General features: G+C 51.7%; 2 protein-coding genes across 2 annotated transcripts in view; one reads left to right on the top strand and one right to left on the bottom strand.

Moving 5' to 3' along the window:
• LOC310823911 (tripartite motif-containing protein 16-like protein) overlaps positions 1-18,624 on the top strand; it is a gene marked incomplete at its 5' end in the record, with an annotated part of 288,284 nt that overhangs the window by 260,599 nt on the left and 9,061 nt on the right. The gene's annotated exons all lie outside the window — the stretch shown is intronic.
• The window catches only part of LOC310823908 (tripartite motif-containing protein 16-like), a gene marked incomplete at its 5' end in the record, with an annotated part of 9,491 nt that continues 4,303 nt past the window's right edge, over positions 13,437-18,624 (bottom strand). The window contains 2 exons of the mRNA XM_083696849.1: positions 13,437-14,569; positions 16,694-16,759. Coding sequence (XP_083552975.1) covers positions 14,013-14,569; positions 16,694-16,759 — 623 coding nt within the window. The 3' untranslated portion in view covers positions 13,437-14,012. The remainder of the gene's footprint in view (positions 14,570-16,693; positions 16,760-18,624) is intronic.

The raw sequence follows: 18,624 nt of genomic DNA, 5'->3' as shown, positions 1-18,624 counted from the left end.
ATAAAACAGTGCAAATGTAGCAGTGCAATTATGCAAACTGGAAAATTCAGTTATTTGAGGTAGTAAGGTTATATTAATCTCCTATGGGTTGTTTAGGAGCCTGATGGCAGTGGGAAAGAAGGAGTTCTTCAGTCTGGTGGTCCTGCATTTAACACTTCTGTACCTCCGGCCTGAGGGTAGAAGTGTGAACAGTCCGTGCTGGGGGTGGGTGGGGTCCTTGAGGATGGAGGCGGCTCTCCTGTGGACTCTGCGGTGGTAGATGCTCTGCAGAGAGGGCAGTGGAGTCCTGGTGATTTTCTCAGCGTCTCCTAGGCCTGTCTGCACATTTGGGTTGTCATGACGTTGCTAAGGGAAGTGTTAACACTGGAAAGAAAACGTCCCCTTTGGTTCACACTAATGTTCTATTACACTAATGTTCTATTATACTAATGTTCTATTACACTAATGTTCTATTAAACTAACGTTCTATTACACTAATGTTCTATTACACTAACGTTCTATTACACTGTTCTATTACACTAATGTTCTATTACACTAATGTTCTATTACACTAATGTTCTATTATACTAATGTTCTATTACACTAATGTTCTATTATACTAATGTTCTATTACACTGTTCTATTACACTAATGTTCTATTACACTAATGTTCTATTACACTGTTCTATTAAACTAATGTTCTATTACACTAATGTTCTATTACACTAATGTTCTATTACACTGTTCTATTAAACTAATGTTCTTTTACACTAATGTTCTATTACCCCTGGATACGATCTAGTGTGCCTAGAAACGAAACTCACTAACTTACCATGTTGTCAAACATGTTGGCACCGAACAGTCCCATAGAAATACATTCCTAACCCTAACAGTCCCATAGAAATACATTCCTAACCCTAACAGTTCCATAGAAATACATTCCTAACCCTAACAGTCCCATAGAAATACATTCCTATCCCTAACAGTCCCATAGAAATACATTCCTAACCCTAACAGTCCCATAGAAATACATTCCCAACCCTAACAGTCCCATAGAAATACATTCCTAACCCTAACAGTTCCATAGAAATACATTCCTAACCCTAACAGTCCCATAGAAATACATTCCTAACCCTAACAGTCCCATAGAAATACATTCCTAACCCTAACAGTCCCATAGAAATACATTCCTATCCCTAACAGTCCTATAGAAATACATTCCTAACCCTAACAGTCCCATAGAAATACATTCCTAACCCTAACAGTCCTATAGAAATACATTCCTATCCCTAACAGTCCCATAGAAATACATTGGAACATTTAAAAATGCATTTTGTTTTTACGCTGCTGAAACAATCCGGAGTGCCAGATGTGTGAAAGGTTCAACCACTGAAGAGGAAATCTTCTCACATGGTTCTGCTTTCCTCCATTGGCCTCATGTGTTGTGCTGTCGACAGTCGACTAACAGATGGCGCCATGCAGCGTGTTTCTGCTCTCTGTCAGTCGCTGGAAAACTGACGGAACAGATTTAATCCACCATCAACTCCATAAGCATTACATACATGACATCACATTACATACATGTGACTTAGCTACTAACCGTAGCTAAGTCTTTCAACTTAACCAAGGTGTCGTCCGCGCTACGCTAACCAGGCTAACCAAGGCTACACGATGCTACGCTAAGGCTACACTACACTATGCTAGCCTCGACTACACCAGACTATGCTATGCTACGCTACGCTACCCGGGTGGCGTGGACCGGGTAGCCCTTGGCCTTGATGATGCCGCAGCTCTTGACGATGATGGCGTAGCGCAGGACCCAGCGGAGGCGCCACGCCACGCCGACGCCGCGTCACAGCCGTCGCGGTCGGGGTCGCCGTGGGATGCCGTTGCTAACGCCGCGCTCTCACGGAGCGCCTCCTGGAAGCCCGCCGACGTGATGAGCTCTGGAAGACGACAGAGAGACAGACAGGTTAGAGAAAGACAGGTTAGGGGGAGAGAGACAGGTCAAAGACAGACAGACAGCTCAGAGGGAGAGGAGGGAGGGAGAGAGAGAGAGACAGGTTAGAGGGGAGACAGACATGTCAAAGACAGACAGATAGACAGACGGGTCAGAGAGAGAGAGACAGCGCCTCCTGGAAGCCCGCCGCCGAGATAAGCTCTGGAAGGAGAGAGAGAGAGAGAGAGACAGGTTAGAGGGAGAGACAGACATGGAAAGAGAGGGAGAGAGAGAGAGAGACAGGTTAGAGGGAGAGACAGACATGGAAAGAGAGGGAGGGAGAGAGAGAGACAGGTCAGAGAGAGACAGACAGCTCAGATGAAGAGGGAGGTTAGGTTAGAGGGGGGACAGACAGGTCAGAGAGAGACAGACAGGTCAGGGACAGAGAGAGAGAAAGAGAGACAGACAGACAGACACCCCCAGACAAATTGATCACAGACAGACAGATCACAGACAGACACCCACCTTTGGGGTCGTTGTGGGTCAGTAGCTGGACCCCCGCCTGCTTGGCATACGCCGTCAGATCGGGGGGCATCACACAACAGGACGCCAGGTTGACCTGGTTGCTGATGGGCTTCACCTTGGATACGGGAGAGAGAGAGACAGGTCAGAGAGACAGACAGGTCAGGGACAGAGAGACAGACAGGCCATCAGATCGGGGGGCATCACAGAACAGGACGCCAGGTTGACCTGGTTACTGGTGGGCTTCACCTTGGATACGGAAGAGAGAGAGACAGGTCAGGGAGAGACAGACAGGTCAGGGACAGAGAGACATACAGGCCATCAGATCGGGGGGCATCACACAACAGGACGCCAGGTTGACCTGATTACTGGTGGTCTTCACCTTGGATACGGGGGAGAGAGAGAGAGAGAGAGAGAGAGACAGGTCAGGGACAGACAGACAGGTCAGGGACAGAGAGAGAGAGACAGACAGACAGACACTGTTAACTGCTTGGTTGGGACAGAGAGAGAGAGACAGGACAGGGACAGAGAGAAAGAGAGAGAGAGAAAGAGAGACAGACAGTTGGCGTACGCACTCAGTTTGACCTGGTTACTGGTGGGGTTTCACCTTGGACATGGAGAGAGAGACAGACAGGTCAGGGAGAGACAGATACCCCCAGCACAGGACAGACAGACAGACAGTTCAGAGACAGAGACAGACACCCACCTGGGCCCAGTCGTAGCGCTCCTCCAGGAGGCCCTTGTCCAGGACAGACAGACAGATCAGACAGACAGACACCCACCTGGTCCCAGTCGTACAACTCCTCCAGGAGGCCCTTGTCCAGGACAGACAGACAGGTCAGGGATAGAGCGAGAGAGAGAGAGAGACAGACAGACAGACACACACACCGTCCAGGACAAACAGACAGGCCAGAGAAAGACAGACAGACACCCACCTGGGCCCAGTTGTGCAGCTCCTCCAGGAGGCCCTTGTCCAGGTCCGACGTCCCGATGGCGACCACCTTCCCGGACGCCACCAGCGTTTCCAAGAAAACCCATGCCGGCTGCAGGTCCGAGAGGGTCTGGGGGGCGTGGGGGGGGCGCCAGGATGACCGAGTCGAGTTGGGAGAGGGCGAGAGTGAGACAGGCTGTTGGGGGGGAGGGAGACAGGTTAGGGAGAGAAAGACAGGTTAGAGGTCCGAGAGGGTCTGGGTGTGGGGGGGGGGGGGGATGTTGTCCTCCTGGTCGACAGGGCGAGGGTGAGACAGGCTGTGGAGGGGAGAGACAAACAGGTAAAGAGAGAGACAGACAGGCAGGCAGCCAAACAGACAGCCAGCCAAACAGGCAGACAGACAGACAGGCAGACAGCCAGCCAGCCAGCCAAACAAACAGACAGACAAGCAGACAGCCAAACAGGCAGACAGACAGACAAACAGGCAGGACTCACCCATGTCGACAGCCTGCCTGATGGACGACTGGTCCGACTCGCACAGGAACAGCTTGACTGCAACGACAACGTTAGCGTGGGTTAGCCTAGGTTAGCCTGTGTTAGCATGTGCTGGTGTCATTTGTTAGCCTGTGTTAACGTGGGTTAGCGTTGGATAGCCTGGGTTAGCCTGTGTTAGCATGTGCTGGTGTCATTTGTTAGCCTGTGTTAACGTGTGGTCGCGTCATGTGTAATCATGGGCTGGTATCGTTTGTTAGCCCTGGGTTACCGTGTGTTATCGTGGTGCGTGTGAGCCGGTGTTAGCATGCACTAGCATTTATTAGCATGTGTTATCGTGGTGTGTGTTAGCGTGCGGCAGCATGTGGTGGCGGTATCATGTGTTAGCCTGCGTGAGCCTGCCTTAGCCTGCGTTAACCTGTCTTACCCTGCATTAGCGTAGCGTTAGCCTGCGTTAGCTTGTCGTAGCGTACCAGACACCTTCAGCTCCTCCCTCTCCTCCGGTGTGATGGTGGCCTCGGCCGCCTGGGGGGTGGAGCAGTCCAGGACGTCAGACTCATGGAGAGACAGACAGGTTAGAGACAGACAGGTTAGAGAAAGACAGGTGAGAGAGAGACAGGTAAACAGACAGACAGGTTAGAGAGAGAGAGACAGACAGGTCAGAGAGAGAGAGACAGACAAGCATGATGGTGGCCTCGGCCGCATGGGGGGTGGAGCAGTCCAGGACGTCAGACTCCTGGAGAGACAGACAGGTCAGAGAGAGAGACACAGGTAAACAGACAGACAGGTTAGAGAGAGAGAGACAAGTTAGAGACAGACAGACAGAGAGACAGACAGGCGTGATGGCCTCGGCCGCGTGGGGGGTGGAACAGTCTAGGACGTCAGACTCCTGGAGAGACAGACAGGTCTGAGAGACAGACAGGTTCAGGACAGACAGATTACAGAAAGACAGCCAGGCGTGCCTGGGAGGGGGGAGCAGTCCAGGTTAGAGACAGACCAGACTAGTCGAACTAGAGAGAGGGAGAGAGAGAGAGAGAGATTAGCTGACCTCAGCAGAATCTCCCTCCCTCCCTGTTCAACCCTCCCCCCCCAAACCTGCCTCCCCCCCGTCTCCCTGCCTGTGTGTGTGTCTGTGTGAGTGTGTCTGTGTATGTCTGTGTGAGTGTGTGTATGTCTGTATGAGTGTGTGAGTGTGTGTGTGTGTGTCTGTGTGTATGTGAGTGTGTGTGTGTCTTCCTCTCTCTCTCCCTGTCTCAGGAGCACCCACCCACACACACACACACACACACACACACACACACACACACACACACACACACGTTGTCACTTGACTCACTAAACATTGACGCCTCTGGGCATGTGTGTGTATGTGTGAGTGTCTGTGTGAGTGTGTGTCTGTCTGTGTGAGTGTGCGTATGTGTGAGTGTGTGTGTGTGTGTCTCCCTCTCTCTCTCCCTGTCTCAGGGGCACACACACACACACACACACACACGTTGTCACTTGACTCACTAAACATTGACGCCTCTGGGCATGTGTGTCTGTGTGAGTGAGTGTGTGTGTGAGTGTGTGTGTGTGTGTGTCTGTGTGTTGTGATGGCCCAGCCGGTGAGCAGTGCCCCACAGAGACACCTGGTGGCCACAAGGGGGAGGCAAAGGCAGCCATGGGGTGTCGTGCTGGATGGGAGGTACTATCCCAGTTCTATGTCCTGGAGACTCCGCCACCAATCAGATGACTCAGCTCACCGCTCACAGGTGCGCTGAGTCAGCTCGGCGATCCTGAGGCCTTTTAAACTCCCCAGGACAAGCTGAAGACAGACTGGCTGGAGGAACGAGTCGAGACCAGACACCCGCTAAGCCAGTCTCATAAGCCAAACGGGAGAGAAAGCCTGGAAGACGGAGAGGAACCCCCCAACCGACCGGAGGAAGAGGTCAGTGAAAGGGACCCGATATCCGACTAACTTTGGCCTGTCTCTCTTTCTCTCTCTCTGACGACAAGAAGAACCCGGCGGAGCGCCGTAGCGCCAACCGCCAACCCGGTGAAGATTTGAGTTGCCTTTCGCCTCTCCCTTTTCCCCGCACCTTAGAAATAAAACCCTACGTTGATTTCACCGCAACCCCTGTTTCCGCCTGTTTCTATTCTCATTGGTTGACCCGCTGTTGCGCCTGTCGACCAGGCTCCCACAGTGTGTCTGTGTGTGTGTGTTTGTGTGTGTGTCTCCCTCTCTCTCACACACACATACACACACATTGTCACTTGACTCACTAAACATTGACGCCTCTGGGCGCGCGTGTGTGTGGGTGTGCGTGTGTGTGTGTGTGTGGAGCATCCAGAGAGAGACGAAGGAAAGGAGGGAGGGAAGGAAGGAAGGAAGGAAGGAAGAGAGGGATGAGTCTCACCTTCTCCTCCGCTGACAGTAAGGAAAGAAGACAGGAAACAGGAAAGGAGGGAAGGGAAGGAGGGAGAGAAGGAGGGAGGGAAGGAGAGAGAGAGAGAGAGACAGGAGGGAGGGGAGAAGGAGGGGAGAAGGAGGGAGAGAGAGAGACAGGAGGGAGGGAAGGAGGGAGAGAGACAGGAGGGAGGGAAGGAGGGAGAGAGGGAGAGAGACAGGAGGGAGGGAGGGAGAGAGAGAGAGAGACAGGAGGGAGGGAGGGAGGGGAGAAGGAGGGAGAGAGAGAGACAGGAGGGAGGGAGGGAGGGAGAGACAGGAGGGAGGGGAGAAGGAGGGGAGAAGGAGGGAGAGAGAGAGACAGGAGGGAGGGAAGGAGGGAGAGACAGGAGGGAAGGAAGGAAGGAAGACAGGAAAGGAGGGAGAGACAGGAGGGAGAGAAGGAGAGAGAGACAGGAGGGAGGGAGGTAGGGAGGGAGAGAAGGGGGGAGGGAAGGAGAGAGAGAGAGAGACAGGAGGGAGGGAGAGAAGGAAAGAAGGAGGGAGGGAAGGAGGGAGAGAGACAGGAGGGAGGGAAGGAGGGAGGGAGAGAGACAGGAGGGAGGGAGAGACAGGAGGGAAGGAAGTAAGGAAGACAAGAAAGGAGGGAAGGAAGAGAGAGACAGGAGGAAAGGAGGGAGGGAAGGAGGGAGAGAGAGAGAGACAGGAAAGGAGGGAGGGAGGGAGGGAGAGAAGAGAGGGATGAGTCTCACCTTCTCCCCGGCCGACGGCGTCTCGGAGGACCAGTCACTCAGCGTGGCGCGGATACAGTCCTGGAGCTACGGCAACAGCAGACAGACAGGTCAGATGGAGAGACAGACAGGTCAGAGACAAACAGATAGACAGACAGACAGGTAAGAGACTGACAGACAGACAGACAGACAAACAGATAGACAGACAGATAAGACAGAGGGACAGACAGGTCAGACAGACAGACAGACAGTGTGAGTGTGTGTGTGTCTGTATATGTGAGTGTGTATGTGTCTCCCTCTCTCTCTCCCTGTCTCAGGAGCACCCACACACACACACACACACACACACACACACACACACACACACGTTGTCACTTGACTCACTAAACTTTCACGCCTCTGGGCATGTGTGTTTGTGTCTGTGTGTGTCTGTGTGAGTGTGTGTGTGTCTGTGTGTGTGTGAGTGTGTCTGTGTCTGTGTGAGTGTGTGTGTGTCTGTGTGAGTGTGTGTGTGTCTGTGTCTGTGTGAGTGTGTGTGTGTCTGTGCGAGTGTGTATGTGTGTTTCTGTACACTATGTGTTCACACCAGGTGTGTGTGTGTGTGTGTGCTATGCGCTGTGTACTATGTATGTGTGTGTGGATAGATGAATTGATAGAGAGACAGAGAGACAGGGGTACTTCAGTGGAGAGGGTGGAGAGTTGAGTGGTTGAGAGTGGCAGAGTTGGTACAAGTATACAGTGAAATGCAAAAGTGACAGAGTGTGTGTGTGTGTGTGTGTGTGTGTGTGTGTGTGTGTGTGCCCCTGAGACAGGGAGAGAGAGAGGGAGACACACACACACACACACACGTCATTTTTAGTACTTCTATTTTTATTTTATTCTATTTTAAAACTTATTGTATTGTTGCACTACTCTGTGGCACTGTCACTTTTGCATTTCACTGTACACTTGTATGAACGTGACAAATAAAGAATCTTGAATCTTGAACATGTTGTCACTTGACTCACTAAACATTGACGCCTCTGGGCATGTGTGTGTGTGTGAGTGTGTGTGTGTGTCTGTGTGTGTCTGTGTGAGTGTGTGTGTGTGTGTGTGTGAGTGTCTGTGCGAGTGTGTGTGTGTGTGTGTATGTGTGTGTGTGTGTGTGTGTGTTTGTGTGTGTCTCCCTCTCTCTCTCCCTGTCTCAGGGGCACACACACACACACACACACACACACACACACAGACACACACATGTTGTCACTTGACTCACTAAACATTGACGCCTCTGGACATGTGTGTGTGTGTCTGTGTGTCTGTGTGTCTGTCTGTGTGTGTCTGTCTGTGTGTCTGTGTGAGTGTGTGTGTGTGTCTGTGTGTTGTGATGGCCCAGCCGGTGAGCAGTGCCCCACAGAGACACCTGGTGGCCACAAGGGGGAGGCAAAGGCAGCCATGGGGTGTCGTGCTGGATGGGAGGTACTATCCCAGTTCTATGTCCTGGAGACTCCGCCACCAATCAGATGACTCAGCTCACCGCTCACAGGTGCGCTGAGTCAGCTCGGCGATCCTGAGGCCTTTTAAACTCCCCAGGACAAGCTGAAGACAGACTGGCTGGAGGAACGAGTCGAGACCAGACACCCGCTAAGCCAGTCTCATAAGCCAAACGGGAGAGAAAGCCTGGAAGACGGAGAGGAACCCCCCAACCGACCGGAGGAAGAGGTCAGTGAAAGGGACCCGATATCCCACTAACTTTGGCCTGTCTCTCTCTCTCTCCCTCTGACGACAAGAAGAACCCGGCGGAGCGCCGTAGCGCCAACCGCCAACCCGGTGAAGATTTGAGTTGCCTTTCGCCTCTCCCTTTTCCCCGCACCTTAGAAATAAAACCCTACGTTGATTTCACCGCAACCCCTGTTTCCGCCTGTTTCTATTCTCATTGGTTGACCCGCTGTTGCGCCTGTCGACCAGGCTCCCTCAGTGTGAGTGTGTGAGTGAGTGAGTGTGTGTGTCTGTGTGAGTGTGTCTGTCTGTCTATCTGTGTGTGTGTGTGTGTGTGTGTGTGTCTCCCTCTCTCTCTCTCACACACACACGTTGTCACTTGACTCACTAAACACCTTGACACCTCTGGGCGCGCGTGTGTGTGGGTGTGCGTGTGTGTGTGTGTGGAGCATCCAGAGAGAGACGAAGGAAGGAAGGAAGGAAGGAAGAGAGGGATGAGTCTCACCTTCTCCTCCGCCGACAGTAAGGAAAGAAGACAGGAAACAGGAAAGGAGGGAAGGGAATGAGGGAGAGAAGGAGAGAGAGAGAGAGACAGGAGGGAGGGAGGGAGGGAGGGAGGGGAGAAGGAGGGGAGAAGGAGGGAGAGAGAGAGACAGGAGGGAGGGAAGGAGGGAGAGAGGAAGAGAGACAGGAGGGAGGGAAGGAGGGAGAGAGGGAGAGAGACAGGAGGGAGGGAGGGAGAGACAGGAGGGAAGGAAGGAAGGAAGACAGGAAAGGAGGGAAAGAAGAGAGAGACAGGAGGAAAGGAGGGAGGGAAGGAGGGAGAGAGAGAGAGACAGGAAAGGAGGGAGGGAGAGAAGAGAGGGATGAGTCTCACCTTCTCCCCGGCCGACGGCGTCTCGGAGGACCAGTCACTCAGCGTGGCGCGGATACAGTCCTGGAGCTACGGCAACAACAGACAGACAGGTCAGATGGAGAGACAGACAGGTCAGAGAGAAACAGACAGACAGACAGATAGACAGACAGATAAGACAGAGGGACAGACAGGTCAAAGACAGCATGGCGCGGATACAATCCTGGAGCTGGAGGGCAACAAAAGACATACAGGTCAGACAGACAGACAGAGAGAGACAGGTCAGATAGAGAGACAGACAGGTCAGAGACAGCGTGGCACGGATATAATCCTGGAGCTGAACGGCAACAACAGGTCAGACAGACAGACAGAAAATGACAATAAAACGACATATTTAGTATTTATTTAATCACATTCATAATACACACACACGGTCAGTTTGTTAGAGCCAGTTAGCATTCGCCTTTAGCACCCCGTCAACACTGCACTCTGTAGGTAAATTCGTTAGCCCCGTTAGCATTAGCCTTTAGCACCCCGTCAACACTGCACTCGGTAGGTAAATTCGTTAGCTTCGTTAGCCCCGTTAGCATTAGCCTCTAGCCTCCCGACCCCCCCCCCCGCCCTTCTTACCTCCTCACTCGGGGACGACGGACACTTCTTCTTCAGGTGTGGAGGTTGTTCCCGGTGTGGAGGTTGAGCGTCGTGGCCCGGGTCAGAAACGAGGTCCGGGTACCGGTACCAGAGGAGGAGCCGGAGGAGCCGGTCCCAGAGCCGCCGGAGGAGACGGTCCCAGAGCCGCCGGAGGAGCCGGTCCCAGAGCCGCCGGAGGAGCCGGTCCCAGAGCCGCCGGAGGAGACGGTCCCAGAGCCGCCGGAGGAGCCGCCGGAGACGGTCCCAGAGCCGCCGAAGGAGCTGGTATAGGAGACGGTACCACCGGGGGAGACGGTCCCAGAGCCGCCGGAGGAGCCGGTCCCAGAGCCGCCGGAGGAGCCGCCGGAGACGGTCCCAGAGCCGCCGGAGGAGCCGGTAGAGGAGACGGTACCACCGGGGGAGACGGTCCCAGAGGACCCGCTACGGGTACCAGAGGAGCCGCCGGTGTCGGTGGTTTCCATGGTGTCTGTCTCCCCTTCTCTCGTAAAGAAGAAGTAAATGTCGTAAAGATATAATAATAATAATAATAATAATAAAAAGATATCGTAAAATGAGGGAGGGGTGGGGTTGTCTAGCAACGAGGAACAGTTGGTGGGTTTGAGGGAATGTCGTAAAGGAAAAGAAAATGTCGGAAAGGGACGGGATATGGTGGGTTAGTGTGTGTGTGGTTTGAAGGACTGTCGTAAAAATATTTTTTCAAAACAAATACGAACGGTGGAGGGAAAGGGGATGGGTTGCCTAGCAACGAGGGGGTGGGTTTGAAGGAATGTCGAGTAATGATGACACGACGCGTTTCCACACACACACACACACACGGTCAGTTCGTTAGAGCCAGTTAGCATTAGCCTTTAGCACCCCGTCAACACTGCACTCGGTAGGTAAATTCGTTAGCTTCGTTAGTTAGCCCCGTTATCATTAGCCTCAGAGCCGGTAGAGGAGACGGTACCACCGGGGGAGACGGTCCCAGAGGACCCGCTACGAGTACCAGAGGAGCCGCCGGTGTCGGTGGTGGTGGTGGTTTCCATGGTGTCTGTCTCCCCTTCTCTCGTAAAGAAGAAGTAAATGTCGTAAAGATATAATAATAATAATAATAATAATAATAATAATAATAATAATAATAGTAAATGTCGTAAAATAAGGGAGGTTGGTGTGTTTGAGGGAATGTCGTAAAGGAAAAGAAAATGTCGGAAAGGGACGGGATATGGTGGGTTACCTAGCAACGAGGGGGTGGGGAGAGTGTGTGGTTTGAAGGAGTTTCATAAAACATTTTTTTCTAAAAAATGTCGTAAAATACGAACGGTGGAGGGAAAAGGGGGGGGTTGCCTAGCAACGAGGAGGTGGGTTTGAAGAGCCAAACTACATGGTTCTACTAGCCCTAGGGTTAGGGTCAGGGTTAAGGGTTAGGGTTAAAGTTAACTCATCCCCTAGGGTTAGGGTTAGGGTCAGGGTTTAGGGTTAGGGTCAGGGTCAGGGTTAGAGTTAGGGTTAGGGTCAGGGTCAGAGTCAGGTTCAGGGTCAGAGTTAGGGTTAGGGTCAGGTTCAGGGTCAGAGTTAGGGTCAGGGTCAGAGTCAGGGTCAGGGTCAGGGTTAGAGTCAGGGTTAGGGTCAAGGTTAACTCGTCTCCTAGGCCTGTCTGCACATTTGGGTTGTCATGACGTTGCTAAGTGAAGTGTTAACACTGGAAAGAAAACGTCCCCTTTGGTTCACACTAATGTTCTATTATACTAAGATTATATTACACTGATGTTCTATTACACTGTTCTATTACATAAATGTTCTATTACACTAATGTTCTATTACATAAATGTTCTATTACACTAATGTTCTATTATACTAACGTTTTATTATACTAATGTTCTATTACACTAATGTTCTATTACACTAATGTTCTATTATACTAATGTTCTATTACACTAATGTTCTATTACACTAATGTTCTATTACACTGATGTTCTATTACACTAATGTTCAATTACACTGATGTTCTATTACACTAATGTTCTATTACACTAATGTTCTATTACACTGATGTTCTATTACACTGTTCTATTACACTAATGTTCTATTACACTAACGTTCCATTACATTGTTCTATTACACTGATGTTCTATTACACTGATGTTCTATTACACTAACGTTCCATTACATTGTTCTATTACACTGTTCTATTACACTAATGTTCTATTACACTGATGTTCTATTACACTAATGTTATATTACACTGATGTTCTATTACACTGTTCTATTACACTGTTCTATTACACTGATGTTCTATTACACTGTTCTATTACACTGATGTTCTATTACACTGTTCTATTACACTGATGTTCTATTACACTGTTCCATTATAAAAGATCTGTGATGTTATAAAGAATATTTCAGGTTCAAATTCTGGGTTTTTAGGGTTCAGTGCTTATTGCTAACTGGCTGGATTCTAATCTCTCTGTTGTTGTAATACTAGTAAATGACCACCAGGTGGTGCCCCCATCTGAGGGCTAGAGGTCTGGGGGATAGGGGTCTGGGGGTCTGGGGGTCTGGAGGTCTGGGGTCTGGGGTCAGAGGTACTGCAGGGGACAGTTGAAGTCTTCTCATGAGAGCCATGCCTCCCATGGCAGGGAGCGGTACTGCAGGGGACAGGTGAAGTCTTCTCATGAGAGCCATGCCTCCCATGGCAGGGAGCGGTACTGCAGGGGACAGGTGAAGTCTTCTCATGAGAGCCATGCCTCCCATGGCAGGGAGCGGTACTGCAGGGGACAGGTGAAGTCTTCTCATGAGAGCCATGCCTCCCATGGCAGGGAGCGGTACTGCAGGGGACAGGTGAAGTCTTCTAATGAGAGCCATGCCTCCCATGGCCGGGAGCGGTACTGCAGGGGACAGGTGAAGTCTTCTCATGAGAGCCATGCCTCCCATGGCAGGGGGCGGTACTGCAGGGGACAGGTGAAGTCTTCTCATGAGAGCCATGCCTCCCACAGCCCACAGACAGAGAGGAGAAAAGCAGCCTGCACCTTGGCTGCCCCTCACAATGTCACATGATGCATAGATATTACTGTACTAGATGATTACTATATAAAAATGAAGGAATACATGGAAAGTGAAGTTCAGAACATGTACAGCGCCTTCTGAAGGTATTCAGACCCCTTCACTTTTTACACATTTTCTTGTGTTATAGAGTAAATTTGAAATGGATTCAATTTAAAGAATTTGCCATCAATCCACACACAATACCCCAGAATGACAAAGCGAAAACACGATTTTTGACATTTCAGTACATTTATTAAAAGTGAAATACAAAAATACCTCATGGACAGAAATATTCAGACTTTTTGCTTTGACAGTCTTAAAATTAGTTAAAATGCAAAAATGTCATCAACAAATCACTCAATAAGTTGAATTGAGTACATCTTAATGCAAGGATAATAATTCATGTCATTTCGGAATGAATATCTTTGTTTTTATAGGGTCTCTGATTTGCATAGGAATCAATTACACACTGTGTAGATTAGGATGTTCCGAAGACACTGTCCATGTTGTACTGACAGAGAAGGAGAGCTGTCTTCACATCCACTCCCTGCTATCTTACACACAGCAACGTCATCCAGCATCACAACTCAAACACCCAATCTAACCAACTCTTATATACATACAGACACTCTCTCCTGTGTTATTCTCAGAGTTCATCATCAGTCTGATTTGATCATCTAATCATTCATCTGGATTGTTTCACTATCAGTTGCATTTCCTACTTCTGCTTTGTCAGTCTATTGCACTTTTTCACACATTTCACAATGAGCAAATAACCATCTGGTTCTCATCAACGGCTGTAGCCCTAAACACTACATACAGTGTGATCTCCCTGAGACTAGTTTCCACGGGGTCACTGAAGAGTCATACCCAACCCTAAACCCTGGGTAGAGGGGCTCAGTGAATGTGGAGTGGAATGTGTGCAGGAGGGTCCGTGTGTCAGAGGAGACCCTGTAGAAGGACAGAGTGCCGGCCGGCCAGTCCAGATACACTCCTACTCTGTGGGAGCCAGAGGAGGAGACAGGTATGACAGTCTTCTCATCATTGTGCCAGGCGGAGTAACTGTTACGAGAGCAGCTCAGACTCCAGGACTTGTCATTGTATCCCAACCCACAGTCAACACCCCATCCTCTCCTGCTGATTCCTTTATATGTCACTCCTATACCAGCCCCTCTCCCACTCCTCTCTACCTCCCAGTAACGGCGCCCAGTCAGACCCTCTCTACACAGCACCTGTTCCCGGACCTCAAATCTCTCTGGGTGATCAGGATACGGCTGCTCCTCACTCCCACATGTCACCTTTCTGTTCTCCTCAGACAGAGAGAGGTATCTGTTTGCTGTGTTTGGGTCCAGGGTGAGCTCACAGGCATCTGGGGGAAGAGCAGAGGGAGGGAAGGAGGGAGGGAGAAAGAGAGGAGAGAGAGAGAGGGAGAGAGAGAAGAGGAAGAGAGAGGGGGACGGAAGAAGAGAAAGAGAGAGAGAGAGGAGAGAGAGAGAGAGAGAGGAGAGAGAGAGAGAGAGAGAGAGAGAGAGAGAAAGAGAGAGAGAGAGGAGGAAGAGAGAGTGGGATGGAGGGAGAGAGAGAGAGAGAGAGAGGAGAAAGAGAGAGAGAGAGAGAGAGGAGAGAGAGAGAGAGAGAGGAAGAGAGAGGGGGAGAGAGAGAGAGAAGAGGAAGAGAGAGGGGGACGGAAGAAGAGAAAGAGAGAGAGGGATGGAGGGAGAGAGAGAGAGAGAGGAGAGAGAGAGAAAGAGAGAGGGAGAGAGAGAAAGAGAGAGAGAGAGGAGGAAGAGAGAGTGGGACAGAGGAAGAGAAAGAGAGAGAGGGATGGAGGGAGAGAGAGAGAGGAGAGAGAGGGGGGAGAGAGAGAGAGAGGAGAGGGGAGAGAGAGAGAAAGAGAGAGAGAGAGGAGGAAGAGAGAGTGGGACAGAGGAAGAGAAAGAGAGAGAGAGGAGAGAGAGAGAAAGAGAGAGAGAGAGAGAGAGGAAAGAGAGAGAGAGAGGAGGAAGAGAGAGGGGGACGGAGGAAGAGAAAGAGAGAGAGGGAGGGAGGGAGAGAGAGAGGGAGAGAGAGAAGGAACAGAGAGGGGGACGGAGGAAGAAAAAGAGAGAGATGGAGGGAGAGAGAGAGGAGAGAGAAAGAGAGAGGGAGAGAGAGAGGGGGGAGAGAGAGAGAGATAGAGAGACGGAACAGAGAGGGGGACAGAGGAAGAGAAAGAGAGAGATGGATGGAGGGAGAGAGAGGAGAGAGAAAGAGAGAGAGAGAGGGGAGGGAGAGAGAGGGGGGGGGGACAGAGAGGGGGATGGAGGAAGAGAAAGAGAGAGAGGGATGGAGGGAGAGAGAGACAGAGAGAAAGAGAGAGAGAGAGAGGGGAGAGAAATAGAGAGAGAGATAGGGAGAAGGAACAGAGAGGGGGATGGAGGAAGAGAAAGAGAGAGAGGGAGGGAGGGAGAGAGAGAGGGAGAAACAGGAGAGAGAGAGAAAGAGAGGGGGACGGAGGAAGAAAAAGAGAGAGCGGGATGGAGGGAGAGAGAGAGAGAGGGAGAGAGAGGAGAGAGAGAGAAGGAACAGAGAGGGGGACAGAGGAAGAGAAAGAGAGAGAGGGATGGAGGGAGAGGAGAGAGAAAGACAGAGTGAGAGAGAGAGAGAGAGAGAGAGAGAGAGAGAGAGAGGGAGGGAGAGAAAGAGAGAGAGAGAGAGAGAGGGGGACAGAGAGGGGGACGAAGGAAGAGAAAGAGAGAGAGGAGAGAGAGAGCGAGAGAGAGAAGGAACAGAGAGGGGGACGGAGGAAGAAAAAGAGAGAGAGGGATGGAGGGAGAGAGGGAGAGAGAGGAAAGAGAGAGAGAGAGGGGAGAGAGAGAGATAGAGAGAAGGAACAGAGAGGGGGACAGAGGAAGAGAAAGAGAGAGGGATGGAGGGAGAGAGGGAGAGAGAGGAGAGAGAAAGACAGAGTGAGAGAGAGAGAGAGAGAGAGGGAGGGAGAGAAGGAGAGAGAGAGAGAGGGGGACAGAGAGGGGGACGAAGGAAGAGAAAGAGAGAGAGGGATGGAGGGAGAGAGAGAGAAAGAGAGAGAGAGAGAGGGGAGAGAGAGAGAGAGAGAGGGAGAAGGAACAGAGAGGGGGATGGAGGAAGAGAAAGAGAGAGAGGGATGGAGGGAGAGAGAGAGAGAGAGAGAGAAATAAAGAGAGAGAGAGAGAGGGGAGAGAGATAGAGAGAGAGAGGAGGAAGAGAGAGGGGGATGGAGGAACAGAAAGGGAGAGAGGGAGGGAGAGTCAGATATGTAGGCTGTCTTTGATGAGTCTCTCCCTCTCCTAGAGATCTCTAGTTGTGTCTCAGGGTTTGTGGAGATGACCAATGGAGGGAGGGAGGGAGAGGAGGGAGGGAGGGAGAGAGGGAGGGATAGAGGGAGGTAGGGAGGGAGAGGAGGGAGGAACGGAGAGAGGGAGGGAGGGAGAGAGAGAAAGACTGTCAGCTACTTCAGGAGAAACACACTTACATTGGAAGAACTGGTCCTGGGCTCTGGTCTTGGGCTCTGGTTGCAGGAAAACATCCACTTCATTCACTACAGACGAGAGGGAGGGAGGGAGGGAGAGAGAGAGGTCGAAAGAGGAAGGGAGGAGAGGGAGGGATGGGGAGAGAGAGAGGGGAGATAGAGGTAGAGGGAGGGAGAAAGGGAGGACAGGGAGGGAGGGGGAGATAGGGATAGAGGGAGAGAAAGAGAGGGAGGGAGGGAGGGAGATGAAGGGAGAGGAGGGAGGGATAGAGGCAGGGATAGGAGAGAGGGAGAGGAGGGAGGGATAGAGGGAGGATGGAGGGACAGAGGAAGGGAGAGACGGGGGGGAGGGAGATAGAAAGGGAGGGAGGCAGGAAGAAAGAGGGAGGGAGAGGATAGAGGGAGGGAGGGAGGGAGGGAGAGGATAGAGGGAGGGAGGGATAGAGGGAGGGTGAGGAAGGGAGGAGAGGGAGGGGGAGAGAGAAGGAGGGAGGGAGGGAGGGAGGGAAGAAGAGAGAGGATGGAGGGAGAGAGGTAGGGAGAGTAGTCGAGAGAGGTAGGGAGGGAGAGAGAGGCACGGGGGGAGAGCAAGAGGAGGGAGGGAGGAAAGGGAGGGGAGTGAAAGAAAGAGAGAGAGAGATTGTGACAGAGAGAGAGAGAGAGAGAGTGAGGGAGGAATGGAGAAGAGGGAGGGAAAGAGGGTGGGATAGAGGGAGGGATAGAGTGAGGGAGGGAGGGAGAGAGGGAGGGATAGAGGGATGAAGGAGGGAGGGAGAGAGGGAGAGAGAGGAGGGAGGGAGGCAGAGAGGAAGGGAGATAGCGAGGGATAGAGGGGGGGAGGGAGAGAGAGGATTAGGGGGGAGAAAGGGAGGGAGGGAGAGAGAGGAGGGAGGGAGGGAGGGAGGCAGAGAGGGAGGGAGGGAGGGAGGGAGAGAGGGAAAGATAGAGGGAGGGAGGAAGGAGGGAGGGAGAAAGGGAGGGAGGGAGAGAGGGAGGGATAGAGGGAGGGTGAGAGGGAGAGAGAGATGGGAGGGAGGGAGAGAGAGAGAGGGGGGGAGAGGAAGGAGGGAGGGAGAGAAAGGGAGGGAGGGAGTGAGGGAGGGAGGGAGGGAGAAAATGAGAGAGAGGAGGCAGAGAGGGATGTATAGAGGGAGGGAGGGAGGGAGAGAGGGAGGGATAGAGGGAAGGAGAGAGGGAGAGAGAGAAGGAAGGGAGGCAGAGAGGGAGGGAGAGAGGGAGGGAGAGTAGTAGAGAGAGGTAGGGAGGGAGGAAGAGAGATGGGATGGAGAAAGGAGAAAGGGAGAGAGAGGTACAGAGGGAGAGAGAGGCACGGAGGGAGAGCAAGGGGAGGGAGGGAGGGAGGAAAGGGAGGGGAGTGAAAGAAAGAGAGAGAGATTGTGACAGAGAGAGAGAGAGGGAGGGAGGGAGAGAAAGAGAGAGCAAGTGAAGGAGGGAGAGAGGGAGGTAGGGAGGGAGAGAAGGAGAAAGAGGGAGGGAGAGAGTAAGGGAGAGAGGTAGAGGGAGGGAGGGAGAGAGAGAAAAAGACAGAGAAAGAGGGAAAGAGAGAGAGAGGGAGAAATTGGATGGGGAGAAGAGGTAGGGAGGGAGAGAAAGAGAGAGAGGGAGGGAGGGAGGGAGGGAGGGAGGGAGAGAGGGAGAGAGAGAGAGAGAGAGAGAGAGAGAGAGAGAGAGAGAGAGAGACATGTATCAGTCAAGGGTTGTAAACATGGACAGGTCCCACATTGTTCTGATGGGGGGAAAAGAGAAGGCCTCACTTTGCAGGTTAACCCTTTGGGGACCAGGGGTATTTTCTCCATTTTTACATACATTTTTTCTTTCTCAATTTGAAGGCACTTCCATATAAAATAATACCCAAGTGTTTCATATCAATATTTTCAGGACAAACTCAGCTTTCTTGATTGTGATGGATGTTT

This window comes from Argentina silus (assembly GCF_951799395.1).
Source record: "Argentina silus genome assembly, chromosome: Y".
NCBI classification, from domain to species: Eukaryota; Metazoa; Chordata; class Actinopteri; order Argentiniformes; family Argentinidae; genus Argentina; species Argentina silus.
This window is presented reverse-complemented; position numbering and strand designations above follow the sequence as displayed.